The sequence below is a fragment of the Ranitomeya imitator genome, chromosome 2 (genome assembly GCF_032444005.1).
Source record: "Ranitomeya imitator isolate aRanImi1 chromosome 2, aRanImi1.pri, whole genome shotgun sequence".
NCBI classification, from domain to species: Eukaryota; Metazoa; Chordata; class Amphibia; order Anura; family Dendrobatidae; genus Ranitomeya; species Ranitomeya imitator.
In genome coordinates this window covers 572,437,062-572,457,292 of record NC_091283.1, presented here as the reverse complement: position 1 = coordinate 572,457,292, position 20,231 = coordinate 572,437,062, and the positions used below count along the sequence as shown (strand labels likewise).

Here is a 20,231-nt window from a genome sequence, read left to right as displayed (position 1 = left end):
TAACCTGACATTACCGCTGAGCCCAGCGATAATGATGTAGCCAAGGGAACAGGGGAGAGGCGGTGCTGGAGCAGCAGGGTCGGAATGCTTATTTTAATCCCTCCCCCCAAATTAAACAAAACAAAAAAGAAAAACATGGAACTTTAGACGACACCTTTCAATCTATTCATATTTATTGTTTTACATGAACAAGACCCACCTACTAAGCACCTCTGCAATGGCCGGATTCCCAATGCCCACATCAGTGTTTTGCATCCCTAGTATGGGCCGCGATGCACTCTGGCTATGGATCTCCTTGACCCAAAGCATAGCCTATAGGTTATGAGGCTGTCTAGTCCAGAAGTCCTGCAGCCGGTCCATGCACTGTGGGCCATACCTGGAGAGCAGAACATGAACATATGACTCCGGCTAAAGACTGAATATGCAAGAAGTTGCTTATTTCCCTATAGCAGGCACTACATAGGGATGGTGCATGTACTGAAGTAGATGATAGTCCATGTAATACCAAGAGAGCAAGTCAGAAAGGGCGACAATAGACAAGTCCGACATGAAATACTCATCACACATTTAGAAAGACAACTTTCTTGTTTATTAATGAAAGCATATTTACATCACAATGGAGAAAAGTTATATACATGAAGCTCTCCCCTGTGTGGTCAGAATTCTGCTGTGATAATACTAAAGCCTTGCATCTACCACCATCGGAAATGAGCAAAGGCTCGATTAGCCTCTGCCATTTTATGGAGGTCATTTTTTCTTTTGATAATATTCCCCTCACCACGAAAGGCTTCTAGCAATATATCTGCAAGCCGGTCATACATTAACGTGCGGCGAGCTTTCTTCTCTCGGCCTTCAGTGATGATCCACTTCATAGCCATAAATCGGCGCTTTTGTTCTGTGAGCGGTACAGGGACCTACACGAAAAAAAAAAAATTAAAAAAAAATTACATAACATAAATTATGATAAACACCCTCCACCAGGTTCCCATTTATGAATACCTGATAGGATTTCCCTCCTTTCAGGATACTCGTGAGGCCAATGATGGGGGTGCATTTCTCCACTGCCTGATGAAATATGGCATAAGGGTTGCACTCAATGTTCTCCCTGTCCTCCGGACTCGCCTTGTAATATTTATCCAACTGTATTCGCTTGATTTTCTCTAAAGTCTGAAATAAATAGGGAAAACAACACGTGAGTGTCACATTGAGGGAGACCAGTGGCTGGTGGTGCGGGCGCCCTGCTGATCTATAAGAATTCTATGGCACAGACTCATCTTGGCCTCTTCAGTGCCATAAACCATTAAAAGAGTGGCACTCTATTCATGGACCGAAAACCAAAGCGATTGAACATTTAGCACGTACCGAGTGTTAATAATTATGTTGGACCAGAAGACTCCTTTTAAGTGGACTGGTCAGCTTCCCCAGGCCCCCAAACCGCCACCACGTATTTACTGCTGCCATTATTCCCTTTCTAACAAGCCCATTTCATTGTCTCAATTTCCCCAGACTGGTCATGTTAATCAGCCAGCAATTACCCCCGACTCTTGCGCCTGGCTATGTCCTACGTCACTGTTGTCTCCCTGGGCATGTACAGCGCGACAAAGCTGGGATGTGTACATCAAGCTCTATGTGCAACGGTCTGGGAGACGTGTGTAATCAGCCAGTGGACGCCGTTTCTGCAAATCATATTAATCACAACCACGGGGGCATTATAACATGGTAATAAGATGAGTTCTATGCGGGAATTAGCGCCCCCATGACCAGTCACTTACAGATTAGCTTATCACATTTATAAAAACAATTTTTGCCATATGCCGTAATAAATCAGACAATAAAACGTCCCGGTTAGGAAGGGAACAATGGTACCAATAAATACATGGTGGTGGTCTTGGGCGGTCTGGGGACGCGGTCAGGTTCCCTTTAACCTTTTCATATTTCAGTTTAATTAAAAGAGCAAACACTAGTATCGAATCTAACTCACCTTGTTCATGATCTGCCTTGACAAAATCTTATCACCGCCTTTCATCATCATGTTGGTGAATTTACTGGGAAGAACAATGGAAATATAATGTAAGATATCCTGTTGGTGATAATGCAATATGAGGAGGACAAATTGCAAGTCATTCAAGCGGATAGGTCACCAGATTTCACAATACAAACTGCATATTTTATTAAATAGTTATCTTAGACATGATGAGGTTTGTTTACTTATTTGGCTTGACCCCATCTCCAAAATAAGTACAACAATCTAACCAGGTCCAAGAGAATGATCTACTGTATGCACTTTAGGGACAGAATTATGGCAGGGTTGTAGTTATGGTGCCACTTATGTGCCAACTCTCAGTAAGCCATGCACAGCGCACTGGATTTTTGTGCAGAAACTCTACACCCATACAGTGGCAGTGATATTACTTCATAGAGGACACCACTGATGTCATATACAGGGGGCCTGCAAACTCAAATGACAATAAGACCATAAGCAGATATTATATAAAGGGGTTGTTCCCCTATAGAAAAATATAGTTACTTACCGATAACGGTATTTCTCTGAGCCCATGACGGCCCCATGGAGAGGGGGGATCCGCCCCCAGGGACAGGAAACCTACAGATAAAAAGCCGGTACCTCTCTCCCGCGTCAGTTTTACAGAGCATTAAAGGAACTTCAGATGAACAACATGAATAACTAAATAAAAATATCTATCATTACTTATGAAACTTAATGGAGTCACCGTGTGGAAAAAAATTCTTTTTTTTTAAATTTTAAACACAATGTTAAGTAAACTAAGTGTGCACACCCACACTAAAAAGGAGAGAATGTACAGGTGCAGTCATGGGCTCAGAGAAATACCGTTATCGGTAAGTAACTATATTTTTCTCTTTCCCCCATGACGGCACCACAGAGAGAATTGAAGAGATGTGCAGATTAGGGGGGGACCACTGCTTCCAGAACCCTTTTCCTGAAGGTAAGGTCTGAAGAGGAGGCTAGGTCCAGACGATAGTGGTTAAAGAAAGTAGAGGGGGAAGACCAAGTAGCGGCTCTACATATCTGTTCTATTGAGGCGCCGGCTCCTTCCGCCCAGAAAATTGCCACTGCTCTTGTTGAGTGGGCCTTTATTTTCTCCGGAATGGCTGCCCCATGTGAGGAGTATGACAGGGCGATAGCGTCTCTTATCCACCTTGCAAGCGTGCCCTTGTATGCTTTCTGTCCGTTTGATGGACCCTGGAAGCACACAAAGAGAGACCAATGCTTCCTACACTCCCGTGTGGCCGCTAGATATTGGATTATGCATCTCCTGACATCTAGGGAATGTAAGGTTTCCTCACTCTTATTTTGGAGATTGGGACAGAAGGAAGGGAAGGATATCTCCTGAGACCTGTAAAACTGTGACGCCACTTTTGGAAGGTAGGACGGGTCAGTTCGAAGAACAACTCTATCCTCTAAAATCTGTGTGAAAGGCAGGTATGCTGATAGTGCCTGGATATCTGTTATGATCCGGTGACCTAGGAGCTGCATGAGAACTTTCACTGGAGAAAGTGGCCACTGTACTGACCGCAATCCTGAACTTAACACCGCAACTAGAAGTAGCCGTGGAGTGTACCTAACACACTTAGACACCTCGTCACAGCCGGAGGACTAAATACCCCTAAAGATGGAAATAGGAATACTATCTTGCCTCAGAGAAAATCCCCAAAGGATAGACAGCCCCCCACAAATATTGGCGGTGAGTCGGAGAGGAAAAAACATACACAGGCAGAAAAACAGGATTAGCACAGGAGGCCACTCTAGCTAGATAGGACAGGATAGGACAGAGTTCTGTGCGGTCAGTATAAAAACCCTTCAAAACATCCACAGCAGAATATACAAAAACTTCCTACATCTTTACTAAAAGATGTAGGAGCGTAAATCTGCAACTCCAGTGAATCCTACAATCAGAGCAGGAATAAAACTGAAACAAGCACACTGGCAGTGTGCCACAGAAACAAAAACCAAACACTTATCTTTGCTGAAATAGGCAGCGAGCAGGAGAAGCCAGAAAGTGATCCAACACTTCACAAGGAACATTGACTACTGGCAAGGGCTAAAGGATCCTGCCCACTTAAATATCCCAGTCAGAATTGTAATCATCCGATACACCTGGCCAGGTCTGTGACTCAGAGACAACTGCATTCCCACTTACAACCACTGGAGGGAACCCAAGAGCAGAATTCACAACAGACATCACTGACTCTATGAGCTGACGTTAGAGCTACGAGAAGAGAAGTCTTAAGTGATAAAACTTTCAGCGAGGCTTGATAGAGGTTCAAAGGGGGCCTTAGTTAGAGCTGAGAACCAAATTCAGGTCCTGGGGGGGTACCACGAGAGAGTATGGACCTAGATGTGCTTGCAGCCATGATAAATCTAGCTATTCAGCAATTGCCAACCAGGTCATAATTGCACAGGGCCCCTAGCACCGCAACGTGAACGTTCAAATTGCTTGTGGCCAGCCCTTGTTCCAGATGTTCTGTAGAAACTCTAACATGGCCGTGAGTGGAACCTCCCCGTCCAATCTGGCGCCTGAAACGGAAATACATTTTTTCCAGATTCTCTCATATGATCTGGTAGTTACAGGTTTAGTGGCAACTAAATTTGGTGAGAATCAGCTATTGCTCAAAAGTGACCTTTGAAGTTGCATGCTGTCAAGTGTAAGTTTTTTTTACCTGCGGATGGACCACCGCCCTTGGGAAAGAAGGTCAGGGATATCTGGAAAAACCCAAGAGTCGGAGCTTGACAGCATCCTCAGCCAAGAAAACAATGTTCTCAGCCAGAAGGGGACGATCAAAATTACCTTTGCCCTGTGCTCCCGAATTTTCCTCAGAACTGCCGGAATCAGGGCAATAGTTGAGAAGACGTATGCTAGATGGTAATTCCAAGGGATCATGAGGGCGTCTAGAGCAACTGGGTTCCCTTGGGGATCTATTGAGCATAAGGTATCTACTTTACAGTTCCAATTGTTTGCAAACAGGTCTATGGCTGGACATCCCCATTTTTTTGCTATTTGATCGAACACAGTCTGCTTCAACTCCCACTCGCCCTGTCTCAGCTGGGTTTGGCTTAGAAAATCTGCTGTCTGACTCTCTATCCTCTTTATGCAGAGTTATGACAAAGAGCTCAAGTTGTCCCCGGCAAGCTGAAAAATTGACCCTGTCACGTCCATTAGAGGGTGGGATCTGGTGCCCCCCTGATGATTTATATACGCTACCACTACTCGGTTGTCTGAGAATACTCTCACGTGGTGGGACCGGAGAGTGTTCAGAAAATGTAAAAGGATGAACTTCACAGCTAATAGTTTTTTCATGTTTGAGGATACCGATCTCAACTCCCCTGTCCAAACTCCCTGGGTTAACTGATCGTTTAGGTGAGCAATCCACGCCCTGGGGCTTGTGTCCGTAGTCAAGACCTGGGAGATTGGTAAAACCCCGGGAATGCCCCGAATTAAATTGTCTGCGTTCGTCCTCCATTGCAGCAAAAGAACTGTTTCTGATGAGATGGTTAACTGCCCCTCAAAATTTCCTTCTAGAGAAATTTCTGCTGTTAATATTTCCCAATGAGCCCACCAGACAGCCGGGATACACAATGTCATCGACCCTAGGAGTGACATTGCCTTCCACAGGGTAGTAGAGGGGATGTCCCTTACTCGTGATACCAGCTCTACCGTGTTTTGAACCTTTCAATCTGGGAGACGACATTCCTGTTTGTTCAAGTCTAGTATGATGCCTAAGTACTCTTGTACTTGACTCGGCACGATCCTGAATTTCGGCAAATTTAGAAGCCAACCTACAGTTGTGGCCAAAAGTATTAACACCCCTGCAATTCTGTCAGATAATACTCATTTTCTTCCTGAAAATAATTGCAATCACAAATTCTTTGGTATTATTATCTTCAATTAAATTTGTCTTAAATGAAAAAACACAAAAGAGAATGAAGCAAAAAGCAAAACATTGATCATTTCACACAAAACTCCAAAAATGGGCCAGACAAAAGTATTGGCACCCTCAGCCTAATACTTGGTTGCACAACCTTTAGCCAAAATAACTGCGACCAACCGCTTCCGGTAACCATCAATGAGTTTCTTACAATGCTCTGCTGGAATTTTAGACCAGTCTTCTTTGGCAAACTGCTCCAGGTCCCTGATATTTGAAGGGTGCCTTCTCCAAACTGCCATTTTTAGATCTCTCCACAGGTGTTCTATGGGATTGAGGTCTGGACTCATTGCTGGCCACCTTAGAAGTCTCCAGTGCTTTCTCTCAAACCATTTTTTAGTGCTTTTTCAAGTGTGTTGTGGGTCATTGTCCTGCTGGAAGACCCATGACCTCTGAGGGAGACCCAGCTTTCTCACACTGGGCCCTATATTATGCTGCAAAATTTGTTGGTAGTCTTCAGACTTCATAAAGCCATGCACACGGTCAAGCAGTCCAGTGCCAGAGGCAGCAAAGCAACCCCAAAACATAAGGGAACCTCCACCATGTTTGACTGTAGGTACCGTGTTCTTTTCTATGAATGACTCTTTCTTCTCCTGTAAACTCTATGTTGATGCCTTTGCCCCAAAAGCTCTACTTTTGTCTCATCTGACCAGAGAACATTCTTCCAAAACGTTTTAGGCTTTTTTAGGTAAGTTTTGGCAAACTCCAGCCTGGCTTTTTTATGTCTCAGGGGAAGAAGTGGGGTCTTCCTGGGTCTCCTACCATACAGTCCCTTTTCATTCAGACGCCGACGGATAGTACGGGTTGATACTGTTGTACCCTCGGACTGCAGGGCAGCTTGAACTTGTTTGGATGTTAGTTGAGGTTCTTTATCCAACATCCGCATAATCTTGCGTTGAAATCTCTTGTCAATTTTTCTTTTCCGTCTACATCTAGGGAGGTTAGCCACAGTGCCATGGGCTTTAAACTTCTTGATGACACTGCGCACGGTAGACACAGGAACATTCAGGTCTTTGGAGATGGACTTGTAGCCTTGAGATTGCTCATGCTTCCTCACAATTTGGTTTCTCAAGTCCTCAGACAGTTCTTTGGTCTTCTTTTCTCCATGCTCAATGTGGTACACACAAGGACACAGGACAGAGGTTGAGTCAACTTTAATCCATGTCAACTGGCTGTAAGTGTGATTTAGTTATTGCCAACACCTGTTAGGTGCCACAAGTAAGTTACAGGTGCTGTTAATTACACAAATTAGAGAAGCATCACATGATTTTTCGAACAGTGCCAATACTTTTGTCCACCCCCTTTTTTATGTGTTTCGTGTGGAATTATATCCAATTTGGCTTTAGGACAGTTCTTTTTGTGTTTTTTCATTTAAGACAAATTAAATGAAGATAATAACAAAGAATTTGTGTTTGCAATCATTTTCAGGAAGAAACAGTATTATCTGACAGAATTGGTTGTCAATACTTTTGGCCACAACTGTAGGATGGTTAAAGATCCCATAACTCTGTCTAACTGGTCTCTGCAGTGGCGAGGGGAATTGCCTATTACTAAAAAGTTGTCTATGTATAGGGGAATTCTAGGGTAATCTTTTTTAGGGCTGGGATGTTGTTTGTAATAACCATTGTTGGTATATGATGCAGTCGTTGTCATTAGTAAATGGTTTTGTATTATTTACATCTGTCTTTGGTGTTGGGTCACTTTTCTATCATCTATATATAAATATGATTTTACAGTAGTATAGGGTTGGGTCATGTAAGGGGTGATGGTACTGATTGTTTGCCTCCGACCTGGAGGGGAGGTAGCAATCGCTCCTCACTATCTATTTATGACCCGGCCTTATTAAATATGTTTTTTATGCATTTAGATACACAATAAATCACTTCACCTATATGAGTGTGTCATGTGTTGTCAATTGGCAAATGTATTTATTTTTTTCTTTACAATATGTGCACCATAATTCATTTCTTAATTATATTTTTTCACTAATTATTTATAGTGATTAAATTTTATAATGGCTATTTGTATATCCACACTTTTATCACATTAATATGCTCACGTTTTATGAACAGATAGATTTACTATAATATGCAGTTATCACTGTTCGTATCACCTGTGGTGTTCCTAATTGTTAATTTTAGATATTAGTGCACATTTAGGATAGGCACTATAGTTTTGTTTCCAGGGATACCAATTGTAGTGAGTTCCCCTGTTGTACATTTTATTGTGGTACGGTTTTTTTTCTATTCTATGGACATTATGTTCTCTCCATTGCAGTATTCGTGGTATACCATGATGAATAAAACAAGATCCTGGTCATATTTTAATAGGTTTGGTTATTTGTTGTGATGTTTATGATAGCCTCTTTAGTAAACATGTTTCCAGGAGGAAGTATTCATGAGATTTGCATTCGCTTTGTTGTAACACAACCATGAGGTGACTATTTGGATGCAAAGTACCGGTAGATCTGCACTCTGTTACAAAGTATGAAGCAGTCCCATGAGTCCTGCTACAATTAGGAGGCAGTAGAACGTAATAGCAACAGTATTTTCAGTTAATAGGGTATCAAGGTATACATAAAAAAATTAATATAAATAAATGAAAGACCGTGATATAGTTGCTAAGAGAAAGGGAAGTGGCAGACCACTCGGAACTAATGTAAAAACCAAAATGCCGTCATATGGAAGTTCAAGACTAACAATAATAAGTATATATATAATAAATTAATAACCAGAATCAGAATAGTACAAATAAGCCTTTATTATATTTTTATGGCAGGAATATCACAACTGTGCACATACTTGGGAATTTATGGTTACAATAATAGTTAAAATATATAAGGAATAGACAGGATAAAATACCATACAATATAATACAAATATAAAAATCCCACAATCCTATAGAGAACTCATGGTGGTGCGCATTTTATAGACACACACATATATATATATATATATATATATATATATATATATATATATATATATATATATATATATATATATATATATGATGTATAGTGCGGTATACGTATTCCAGAGGTATTTTAAATAAATATATGCGTTAAAAATGTAAGGTGCAGAAAAAACTATTTTAGGGAATAAGCCTAAAGTGCATGTGCCAACAAGAATGTGCCAAGCGTTTCAAAGAAGGAAAAAAAAGGCCATATATATACGTGTCCTCACATACAGCTCAAGATTATATATGCGCACCATGGTAGTATGCAGAGATTGGGGGATATATATATATATATATATATATATATATATATATATATATATATACCTGTCAGTCTTGTGTACCCAAGTACATTTCGGAGATTCCTTCGTCGTGGGACCTCCCACAGCCTCCATTCCATGAGGGAGCGCTGAATGCCCGGCCACAGAGTTCCCAGTAATGCAATGCGCCATCTGTGTCACTAGGGACCTCGCGCATGCGCAGTACTGGTTTCCCAGTAATGCATTGCGGCGCCCGCTTGAGTCATAAGGGCGCACCTCTCGCGCGTGCGCACTGCTGCTCCGGAGTCCCACACGCCATGAAGCAGACCGGGACACACTCAGAGAGGTAGTCGTCATCCATTTCTTCCACCACCTCTCCCCGCACACCCACAAGGTCAGCTGACCCCGGCAGTGACGCTTCAGGCAACCGCCCCAGCCAAGGCCGAGAACCACCGCTGCCTGGATCAGACTGGTCGACCCAGGCATCCCACGCTGATTCTCAGATATGCTGTTGTCCACGTCGACTGTAGGTTCCCCAGGGACAGGAAACCAACTGATGCAGGAGAGAGGTACCGCCTTTTTATCTGTAGGTTTCCTGTCCCTGGGGGCGGATCCCCTCTCTCTGTCATGCTATCATGGGGGAAAGAGAAAAGCTTTTCCAATCAAATACTATTAGTAGTTTAAAAAAATGGAATTAATATGCGCCTTACTTGCTTAACCTTGCTCCAGCACTGAGTCTCTGCCGCTGCCCCACTGTCTGTTGCGGTCTGTCTGGCTCCGCTGATGTAGATGGCATGAGCTGCTGAGTCCACCGATTGGCTGCCAAGCTGTCAACGCAACATCAGTGCTGCAGACAACAGACACCAGGGCAGCGACAGAACCTCAGTGCTGGACCTAGGGAGGGTGAGTAAAGCAGGTTTTTTTTAAACTAATAGCTCATGTAAAAGTTTTCTGAAGAGGGACAAACCCATTAAGTGCTGAATATTACCGATCCAGCGGGAATTATAAGGCAATACTACAGGAGCCATAAGAGTGAAGATAAAGGTAGCCCTTCTTTCCACTAGGATAAAGGAAAGTGATTGTGAAGCACATCCTGTACATCAGTTCTTCTTGCATTTTTGATAAATACCTTACAGCAGGGTCAGTGAAGACGGAGCTGGTCAGCCCAGGAGGACATGCCTTGATTGGTCTGACAACCTTAAGTTCCCATTCCGCCTGATCTTCCTTACTGAGTTCGTCAAAGGGACGGAGATATTTCTCTTTATCGGTGACCGGGTCCAAATACTGCGGGTTGTACCTGCTCCATCGTACCTGCATTAAACTAAAAAAAAAAAATTCACTACAATATCCACATGTAATAACTGGCCATTTAATGTACATTGGACGTGTAAAACATTTTATTTTATACTGTATCAGTGACATCAGTTTTAAATAACTGGTATCTGTCACCCCCTGGGATGTGTATGACCTATTACTATGGGCATACAGGTAAAAGAAATGTTACACTAGTCCTACCTGTATGCATACTTATCTAGATGTGTATTGAGAACCTTGAACCCCCAGGTACTTCACAGAAGTTTATAACGTTGAGTCGTGAAAATAAAAAAACAAACATTTTTCCCACAAAAATGCTTTTTAGCCCCAAATTTTCTATTTTCACAAGAGCAAAAGGAGACAACGGACCCTAACATTTGTTGTACAATTTCTTCTGAGTTCACAGATACCCCATATGTGGTCAAAAACTACTTCTGAGGCACAGTGCAAAGCTCAGAATGGAAGGAGCGCCATATTACAGTGCAGATTTTGCTGCACTGGTTTCATGGTGCCATGTCACATTGGCAGAGCCCCTGAGGTGCCAGAACAACAGAAATCCGCATAAGTGACCCCATTTTACAAGCTACATCTCTCAATGAGTTCATCTAGGGGTGCAGTGATCATATTGACACCCCAGGTGTGTCACAGAATTTTATACCATTGGGCAGTGAAGAAAAAAATAATTACCGTACTTTTACCATCAAAATTTTGTTTTAGCCCCAGATTTTACATTTTCACACAAGAAGTGGGTAAAAATGACACCAGAATTTGCCCCACAATTTCTACTGAACACTAAAATACCCCATATGTGGCTGTACAATACTACTTTGCCACACTGAGAGACTCGGGAGAGACGCGGCTATTTGCCTCCTGGAGCGCAGATTTTCCTAAAATAGTTTGCGGACTCCATAAACAGAGCCCAAAGGGCTAAAAAAGATGAATCTCCCCTCAAGTGACCCCATTTTGAAAATTGTACCCATTTGGGAGTTTATCTACAAATGTAGTGATGATTTTGACTCCATGGGTGTTTTCCTGAAACAAGCAGTAGTGGATGTTGCTGAGTGACAGCGGCATCAGAGAGGTTAAACACCAAGCGTCAGCCCCGTGACCGCGGCGCCATACATGTACTGCGGTTTGTGTGTACATGTACGGCGCATGTCGGGAAGGGGTTAAGATACAAGTTGATGTGATACTCTAATCCTCATGACAACACTTCCTTTATAACCTGATTATATGTATACTAGCTGACCTGGTTGGTCATTCCCAGCTCTCCATTTTTAAAGGGAATCGGTCCTCATTTTGGCCCTATAAACTGTGGCCACCGCCATTAGGTTGGGTTCATACTGCGCTCTGGCAGTCCGTTAACGCTGCCATTAACCCCTATTTCGGGCGCATCGCCAAGGCATGCCATAATGGGCGTGCACTAGCGATGTGCCGTCATTGAGTGACGGATGTTATGAAAGGCAATTCAGAATCACAATGGACATGGAGGTCAGAGCACATGCAGTGAACTGACAATAACCCAAAATAATAGAACGAGCTCTGAGACGTGGGAACTCTGCAGACCGCAATCCCTAAGCCTATCAAACCACACTAAAGGTAGCCGTGGAGCGCTCCTGACCAGAACCTAGGCGCCTCGTCACAGCCTGAGAAACTAGCTAATCCTGAAGATAGAAAAATAAGCCTACCTTGCCTCAGAGAAATTCCCCAAAGGAAAAGGCAGCCCCCCACATATAATGACTGTGACTAAGATGAAAACACAAACATAGAGATGAAACAGATTTAGCAAAGTGAGGCCCGACTAGCTGAACAGAACGAGGATAGGGAAGATAACTTTGCGGTCAGCACAAAAACCTATAAAAAAAAACCACGCAGAGGGGACAAAAAGACCCTCCGCACCGACTAACGGTACGGAGGTGGTCCCTCTGCGTCTCAGCAGGCGAGAAAAACCAATAAAGCAAGCTGGACAGAAAAATAGCAACAAAATAACATAAGCAAAACTTAGCTTTGCAGAGCAGCAGGCCACAGGAATGATCCAGGGAAAAAACAAGTCCCACACTGAAACATTGACAGGAAGCATAGATCAAAGCATCAGGTGGAGTTAAGTAGAGGAGAAGCTAACGAGCTCACCAGATCACCTGAGGGAGGAAACTCAGAAGCTGCAGTACCACTTTCCTCCACAAACGGAAGATCCCAGAGAGAATCAGCCGAAGTACCACTTGTGACCACAGGAGTGAACTCTGCCACAGAATTCACAACAGTACCCCCCCCCTTGAGGAGGGGTCACCGAACCCTCACCAGAGCCCCCAGGCCGACCAGGATGAGCCACATGAAAGGCACGAACAAGATTGGGAGCATGGACATCAGAGGCAAAAACCCAGGAATTATCCTCCTGAGCATAACCCTTCCATTTAACCAGATACTGGAGTTTCCGTCTTGAAACACGAGAATCCAAAATCTTCTCCACAATATAATCCAATTCCCCCTCCACCAAAACCGGGGCAGGAGGCTCAACAGATGGAACCATAGGTGCCACGTATCTCCGCAACAATGACCTATGGAATACGTTATGTATGGAAAAAGAATCTGGAAGGGTCAGACGAAAAGACACAGGATTAAGAACCTCAGAAATCCTATACGGACCAATAAAACGAGGTTTAAATTTAGGAGAGGAATATGACGAGAAGATAACCAAACCAGATCCCCAACACGAAGTCGGGGACCCACACGGCGTCTGCGATTAGCGAAAAGTTGAGCCTTCTCCTGGGACAAGGTCAAATTGTCCACTACCTGAGTCCAAATCTGCTGCAACCTGTCCACCACAGTATCCACACCAGGACAGTCCGGAGACTCAACCTGTCCAGAAGAGAAACGAGGATGGAACCCAGAATTGCAGAAAAACGGTGAAACCAAGGTAGCCGAGCTGGCCCGATTATTAAGGGCGAACTCAGCCAAAGGCAAAAAAGACACCCAGTCATCCTGATCAGCAGAAACAAAGCACCTCAGATATGTTTCCAAGGTCTGATTGGTTCGCTCGGTCTGGCCATTAGTCTGAGGATGGAAAGCCGAGGAAAAAGACAAGTCAATGCCCATCCTACCACAAAAGGCTCGCCAAAACCTCGAAACAAACTGGGAACCTCTGTCAGAAACAATATTCTCTGGAATGCCATGCAAACGAACCACATGCTGGAAGAACAAAGGCACCAAATCAGAGGAGGAAGGCAATTTAGACAAGGGCACCAGATGGACCATTTTAGAAAAGCGATCACAGACCACCCAAATGACTGACATCTTTTGAGAAACGGGAAGGTCAGAAATAAAATCCATAGAGATATGTGTCCAAGGCCTCTTCGGGACCGGCAAGGGCAAAAGCAACCCACTGGCACGAGAATAGCAGGGCTTAGCCCGAGCACAAATCCCACAGGACTGCACAAAAGCACGCACATCCCGCGACAGAGAGGGCCACCAAAAGGATCTAGCCACTAACTCTCTGGTACCAAAGATTCCAGGATGACCAGCCAACACCGAACAATGAAGTTCAGAGATAACTCTATTCGTCCACCTATCAGGGACAAACAGTTTCTCCGCTGGGCAACGATCAGGTTTATTAGCCTGAAATTTTTGCAGCACCCGCCGCAAATCAGGGGAGATGGCAGACACAATTACTCCTTCCTTGAGGATACCCGCCGGCTCAGATAAACCCGGAGAGTCGGGTACAAAACTCCTAGACAGAGCATCCGCCTTCACATTTTTAGAGCCCGGAAGGTACGAAATCACAAAGTCAAAACGGGCAAAAAACAACGACCAACGAGCTTGTCTAGGATTCAAGCGCTTGGCAGACTCGAGATAAGTCAAGTTCTTATGATCAGTCAATACCACCACGCGATGCTTAGCTCCTTCAAGCCAATGACGCCACTCCTCGAATGCCCACTTCATGGCCAGCAACTCTCGGTTGCCCACATCATAATTACGCTCAGCAGGCGAAAACTTCCTGGAAAAGAAAGCGCATGGTTTCATCACTGAGCAACCAGAACCTCTCTGCGACAAAACAGCCCCTGCTCCAATCTCAGAAGCATCAACCTCGACCTGGAACGGAAGAGAAACATCTGGTTGACACAACACAGGGGCAGAAGAAAAACGACGCTTCAACTCTTGAAAAGCTTCCACAGCAGCAGAAGACCAATTGACCACATCAGCACCCTTCTTGGTCAAATCGGTCAATGGTTTAGCAATACTAGAAAAATTGCAGATGAAGCGACGATAAAAATTAGCAAAGCCCAGGAACTTTTGCAGACTTTTCAGAGATGTCGGCTGAGTCCAATCATGGATGGCTTGGACCTTAACAGGATCCATCTCGATAGTAGAAGGGGAAAAGATGAACCCCAAAAATGAAACCTTCTGCACACCAAAGAGACACTTTGATCCCTTCACAAACAAAGAATTAGCACGCAGGACCTGAAAAACCGTTCTGACCTGCTTCACATGAGACTCCCAATCATCCGAGAAGATCAAAATGTCATCCAAGTACACAATCAGGAATTTATCCAGGTACTCTCGGAAGATGTCATGCATAAAGGACTGAAACACTGATGGAGCATTGGCAAGTCCGAACGGCATCACGAGATACTCAAAATGACCCTCGGGCGTATTAAATGCAGTTTTCCATTCATCACCTTGCTTAATTCGCACCAGATTATACGCACCACGAAGATCTATCTTTGTGAACCAACTAGCCCCCTTAATCCGAGCAAACAGATCAGATAACAATGGCAAGGGGTACTGAAATTTAACCGTGATCTTATTAAGAAGGCGGTAATCTATACAAGGTCTCAGCGAACCATCCTTCTTGGCTACAAAAAAGAACCCTGCTCCTAATGGCGACGATGACGGGCGAATATGCCCCTTCTCCAGGGATTCCTTCACATAACTGCGCATAGCGGCGTGCTCAGGCACGGACAAATTAAACAATCGACCTTTTGGGAATTTACTACCAGGAATCAAATTGATAGCACAATCACAATCCCTATGCGGAGGTAGGGTATTGGACTTGGGCTCATCAAATACATCCCGGTAATCAGACAAGAACTCTGGGACCTCAGAAGGAGTGGATGACGAAATTGACAGAAATGGAACATCACCATGTACCCCCTGACAACCCCAGCTGGACACCGACATGGATTTCCAATCTAATACTGGATTATGGGCTTGTAGCCATGGCAACCCCAACACGACCACATCATGCAGATTATGCAACACCAGAAAGCGAATAACCTCCTGATGTGCAGGAGCCATGCACATGGTCAGCTGGGTCCAGTATTGAGGCTTATTCTTGGCCAAAGGCGTAGCATCAATTCCTCTCAATGGAATAGGACACTGCAAGGGCTCCAAGAAAAACCCACAACGCCTAGCATACTCCAAGTCCATCAAATTCAGGGCAGCGCCTGAATCCACAAATGCCATGACAGAATACGATGACAAAGAGCAGATCAAGGTAACGGACAGAAGAAATTTTGACTGTACAGTACCAATGGTGGCAGACCTAGCGAACCGCTTAGTGCGCTTAGGACAATCAGAGATAGCATGAGTGGAATCACCACAGTAGAAACACAGCCCATTCAGACGTCTGTGTTCTTGCCGTTCAACTCTGGTCAAAGTCCTATCGCACTGCGTAGGCTCAGGTTTAAGCTCAGGTAATACCGCCAAATGGTGCACAGGTTTACGCTCACGCAAGCGTCGACCGATCTGAATGGCCAAAGACATAGACTCACTCAAACCAGCAGGCATAGGAAATCCCACCATGACATCCTTAAGGGCTTCAGAGAGACCCTTTCTGAACATAGCTGCCAGCGCAGATTCATTCCATTGAGTGAGCACTGACCACTTTCTAAATTTCTGACAATATACCTCTATCTCATCCTGAGCCTGACAAAGAGCCAGCAAATTTTTTTCTGCCTGATCCACTGAATTAGGCTCATCGTACAGCAACCCAAGCGCCAGGAAAAACGCATCGATATTACTCAATGCAGGATCTCCTGACGTAAGAGAAAACGCCCAGTCCTGAGGGTCGCCGCGCAAAAAAGAAATGACGATCCTAACCTGTTGAATTGGGTCACCAGAAGAGCGAGGTTTCAAAGCCAGAAATAGTTTACAATTATTTTTGAAACTCAGAAATTTAGTTCTATCTCCAAAAAACAAATCTGGAATAGGAATTCTCGGTTCAAGCAAAGAATTCTGGACCACAAAATCTTGAATATTTTGAACTCTTGCCGTGAGCTGATCCACACATGAAGACAGACCTTTAATGTCCATTGTAACACCTGTGTCCTGAACCACCCAAATGTCTAGGGGAAAAAAAAGACAAAACACAGTGCAAAGAAAAAAAAATGGTCTCAGAACTTCTTTTTTCCCTCTATTGAGAATCATTAGCACTTGTGGCTTCCTGTACTGTTATGAAAGGCAATTCAGAATCACAATGGACATGGAGGTCAGAGCACATACAGTGATCTGACAATAACCCAAAATAATAGAACGAGCTCTGAGACGTGGGAACTCTGCAGACCGCAATCCCTAAGCCTATCAAACCACACTAAAGGTAGCCGTGGAGCGCTCCTGACCAGAACCTAGGCGCCTCGTCACAGCCTGAGAAACTAGCTAATCCTGAAGATAGAAAAATAAGCCTACCTTGCCTCAGAGAAATTCCCCAAAGGAAAAGGCAGCCCCCCACATATAATGACTGTGACTAAGATGAAAACACAAACATAGAGATGAAACAGATTTAGCAAAGTGAGGCCCGACTAGCTGAACAGAACGAGGATAGGGAAGATAACTTTGCGGTCAGCACAAAAACCTATAAAAAAAACCACGCAGAGGGGACAAAAAGACCCTCCGCACCGACTAACGGTACGGAGGTGGTCCCTCTGCGTCTCAGAGCTTCCAGCAGGCGAGAAAAACCAATAAAGCAAGCTGGACAGAAAAATAGCAACAAAATAACATAAGCAAAACTTAGCTTTGCAGAGCAGCAGGCCACAGGAATGATCCAGGGAAAAAACAAGTCCCACACTGAAACATTGACAGGAAGCCAGGATCAAAGCATCAGGTGGAGTTAAGTAGAGGAGAAGCTAACGAGCTCACCAGATCACCTGAGGGAGGAAACTCAGAAGCTGCAGTACCACTTTCCTCCACAAACGGAAGATCCCAGAGAGAATCAGCCGAAGTACCACTTGTGACCACAGGAGTGAACTCTGCCACAGAATTCACAACAGACGGACCCTCGGACACGGGCTGCAGCGTTTCCGGGTCCGTCACCGCTAGTGCAGATAGAGCATCTACTAGCTCTATCTGTGCTAGCGCGATCGCATTTCGGCACTTGTGTTAACGCAGTCCGTTTAACGGGCTGCTATAACGCAATGTGAACCTACCCTTATGGGCTTATCTACAGCATTCTGTAATGCTGTAGATAAGCCCCTGATGTATCCTGAAAGAGGAGAAAAAGAGGTTAGATTATACTCACCCAGGGGCGGTCCCGGTCCAGTCCAATGGGAGTCGCGGTCCGGTGCCTCCCATCTTCATGCGATGACGTCCTCTTCCTTGCTCCTGCGCAGGCGTAATTCTCTGCCCTGTTGAGGGCAGCGTAAAGTACTGCAGTGCGCAGGTCTCGGGCCTCTCTGACCTTTCCAGGCGCCTGCGCACTGCAGTACTTCGCTCTGCCCTCAACAGGGCAGACAAAGTACGCCTGCGCCGGGGCCGCAACAGAAGGAAGGAAGAGGATGTCATCAGATGAAAATGGGAGGAGCTGGACCCGGACGGCGACGCCCATCGAACCTAGACCACCCCTGCGATTACGGAGTGGGGGTGTCCGCTAGCGATTACGCAGGGGGGTGGCCGGGAGCGATTACGCAGGGGTGTGGCCGGGAGCGATTACGCAAGGGGGTGGCCGGGAGAGATTACGCAGGGGGGTGGTCGGGAGAGATTACGCAGGGGGGTGGCCGGGAGAGATTACGCAGGGGGGTGGCCGGGAGCGATTACGCAGGGGGTGGCCGGGAGAGATTACGCAGGGGGGTGGCCGGGAGAGATTACGCAGGGGGGTGGCCGGGAGAGATTACGCAGGGGGTGGCCGGGAGCGATTACGCAGAGGGTGGCCGGGAGAGATTACGCAGGGGGGTGGCCGGGAGAGATTACGCAGGGGGGTGGCCGGGAGAGATTACGCAGGGGGGTGGCCGGGAGAGATTACGCAGGGGGTGGCCGGGAGCGATTACGCAGGGGGGTGGCCGGGAGAGATTACGCAGAGGGTGGCCGGGAGCGATTACGCAGGGGGGTGGCCGGGAGAGATTACGCAGGGGGGTGGCAGGGAGCGATTACGCAGGGGGGTGGCCGGGAGCGATTACGCAGGGGGGTGGCCGGGAGAGATTACGCAGGGGGGTGGCCGGGAGCGATTACGCAGGGGGGTGGCCGGGAGCGATTACGCAGGGGGGTGGCCGGGAGAGATTACGCAGGGGGGTGGCCGGGAGAGATTACGCAGGGGGGTGGCCGGGAGCGATTACGCAGGGGGGTGGCAGGGAGCGATTACGCAGGGGGGTGGCCGGGAGCGATTACGCAGGGGGGTGGCCGGGAGCGATTACGCAGGGGGGTGGCAGGGAGCGATTACGCAGGGGGGTGGCAGGGAGCGATTACGCAGGGGGGTGGCAGGGAGCGATTACGCAGGGGGGTGGCCGGGAGCGATTACGCAGGGGGGTGGCCGGGAGCGACAACCATGTGATGCACCAGCAGCTCTTCTCTGCCCTTCACCCAGTGTCACAGGACTGACGAGCAGCGCAGACCTTGCACACAAGCAATACCATGGCAACACTTCCTGCTGTGTCGCACCTCTCACACTCACTTTACGGTTATGACTCTAGGACACGCACCTCGGTAACCCGGCCCGGATCCGCTGTACGAGCAGTTTACACCCGGGCGCCGCCATCTTTACTTGACCTCTCACGAGATTCCGATCCTATACAGGAGATCAGTGAAGTCTCGCGAGACAGGAGCTGTACGGTTCATACAAGTCTCCGCTGGCATCATGGCGGACAGTGACGGGGAGACCCTGGAGTCCTGGCTAAGTGAGTGACAGACTGCGACACCCGCCGGGTCACCTGTCAGCGCTCTGATCGCGGCTGTTCGCCCTGCACATGCGCACTGACGTCCTGTTATGTTCTGGGCATGACATGGGGCATCTGGCTAAGCTGTGCCAGGCTGACAAGTCCACAAACACTGACCGTGACAGTAACCCCGGGGTGGCATGCTGTAGTGGGCACCTGCCCCATTACACATGGTGACCCGGTATTGGGATGCCTCCTATGCCCTATCCTAGAAGTGTGTCACTGTTATGTGCCAGTGTGTGCCCACAGCGTCGGGTGACAGGTCTATATTAGTGGGTGGTCAGATTGGTAGTGAGCATTGATTTCCATCTATTGTTGTCGCCTTTCTCCAGCTGCTGATAATGTGCTGCGTGCCCAGTGCAGGACCCCAGAGCATAGGACGCTGCGTGCCCAGTGCAGGACCCCGGAGCATAGGACGCTGCGTGCCCAGTGCAGGACCCCGGAGCATAGGACGCTGCGTGCCCAGTGCAGGACCCCGGAACATAGGACGCTGCGTGCCCAGTGCAGGACCCCAGAGCATAGGACGCTGCGTGCCCAGTGCAGGACCCCGGAGCATAGGACGCTGCGTGCCCAGTGCAGGACCCCAGAACATAGGACGCTG

General features: G+C 46.3%; 2 protein-coding genes across 2 annotated transcripts in view; one reads left to right on the top strand and one right to left on the bottom strand.

Moving 5' to 3' along the window:
- Positions 1–566: 566 nt before the first annotated feature.
- MRPS7 (mitochondrial ribosomal protein S7) lies at positions 567–19,525 on the bottom strand. Its single transcript, XM_069752171.1, has 5 exons — positions 19,397–19,525; positions 10,309–10,500; positions 1,982–2,045; positions 1,000–1,167; positions 567–914 (listed from the first exon to the last, which is right to left on the bottom strand). Exons 1-5 carry the CDS (start codon positions 19,450–19,452, stop codon positions 693–695), a joined length of 702 nt encoding a protein of 233 aa, XP_069608272.1. The 5' UTR covers positions 19,453–19,525; the 3' UTR covers positions 567–692.
- The window catches only part of GGA3 (golgi associated, gamma adaptin ear containing, ARF binding protein 3), an 80,011-nt gene continuing 79,299 nt past the window's right edge, over positions 19,520–20,231 (top strand). Inside the window, exon 1 of the mRNA XM_069752168.1 lies at positions 19,520–19,591. Coding sequence (XP_069608269.1) covers positions 19,552–19,591 — 40 coding nt within the window. The 5' untranslated portion in view covers positions 19,520–19,551. The remainder of the gene's footprint in view (positions 19,592–20,231) is intronic.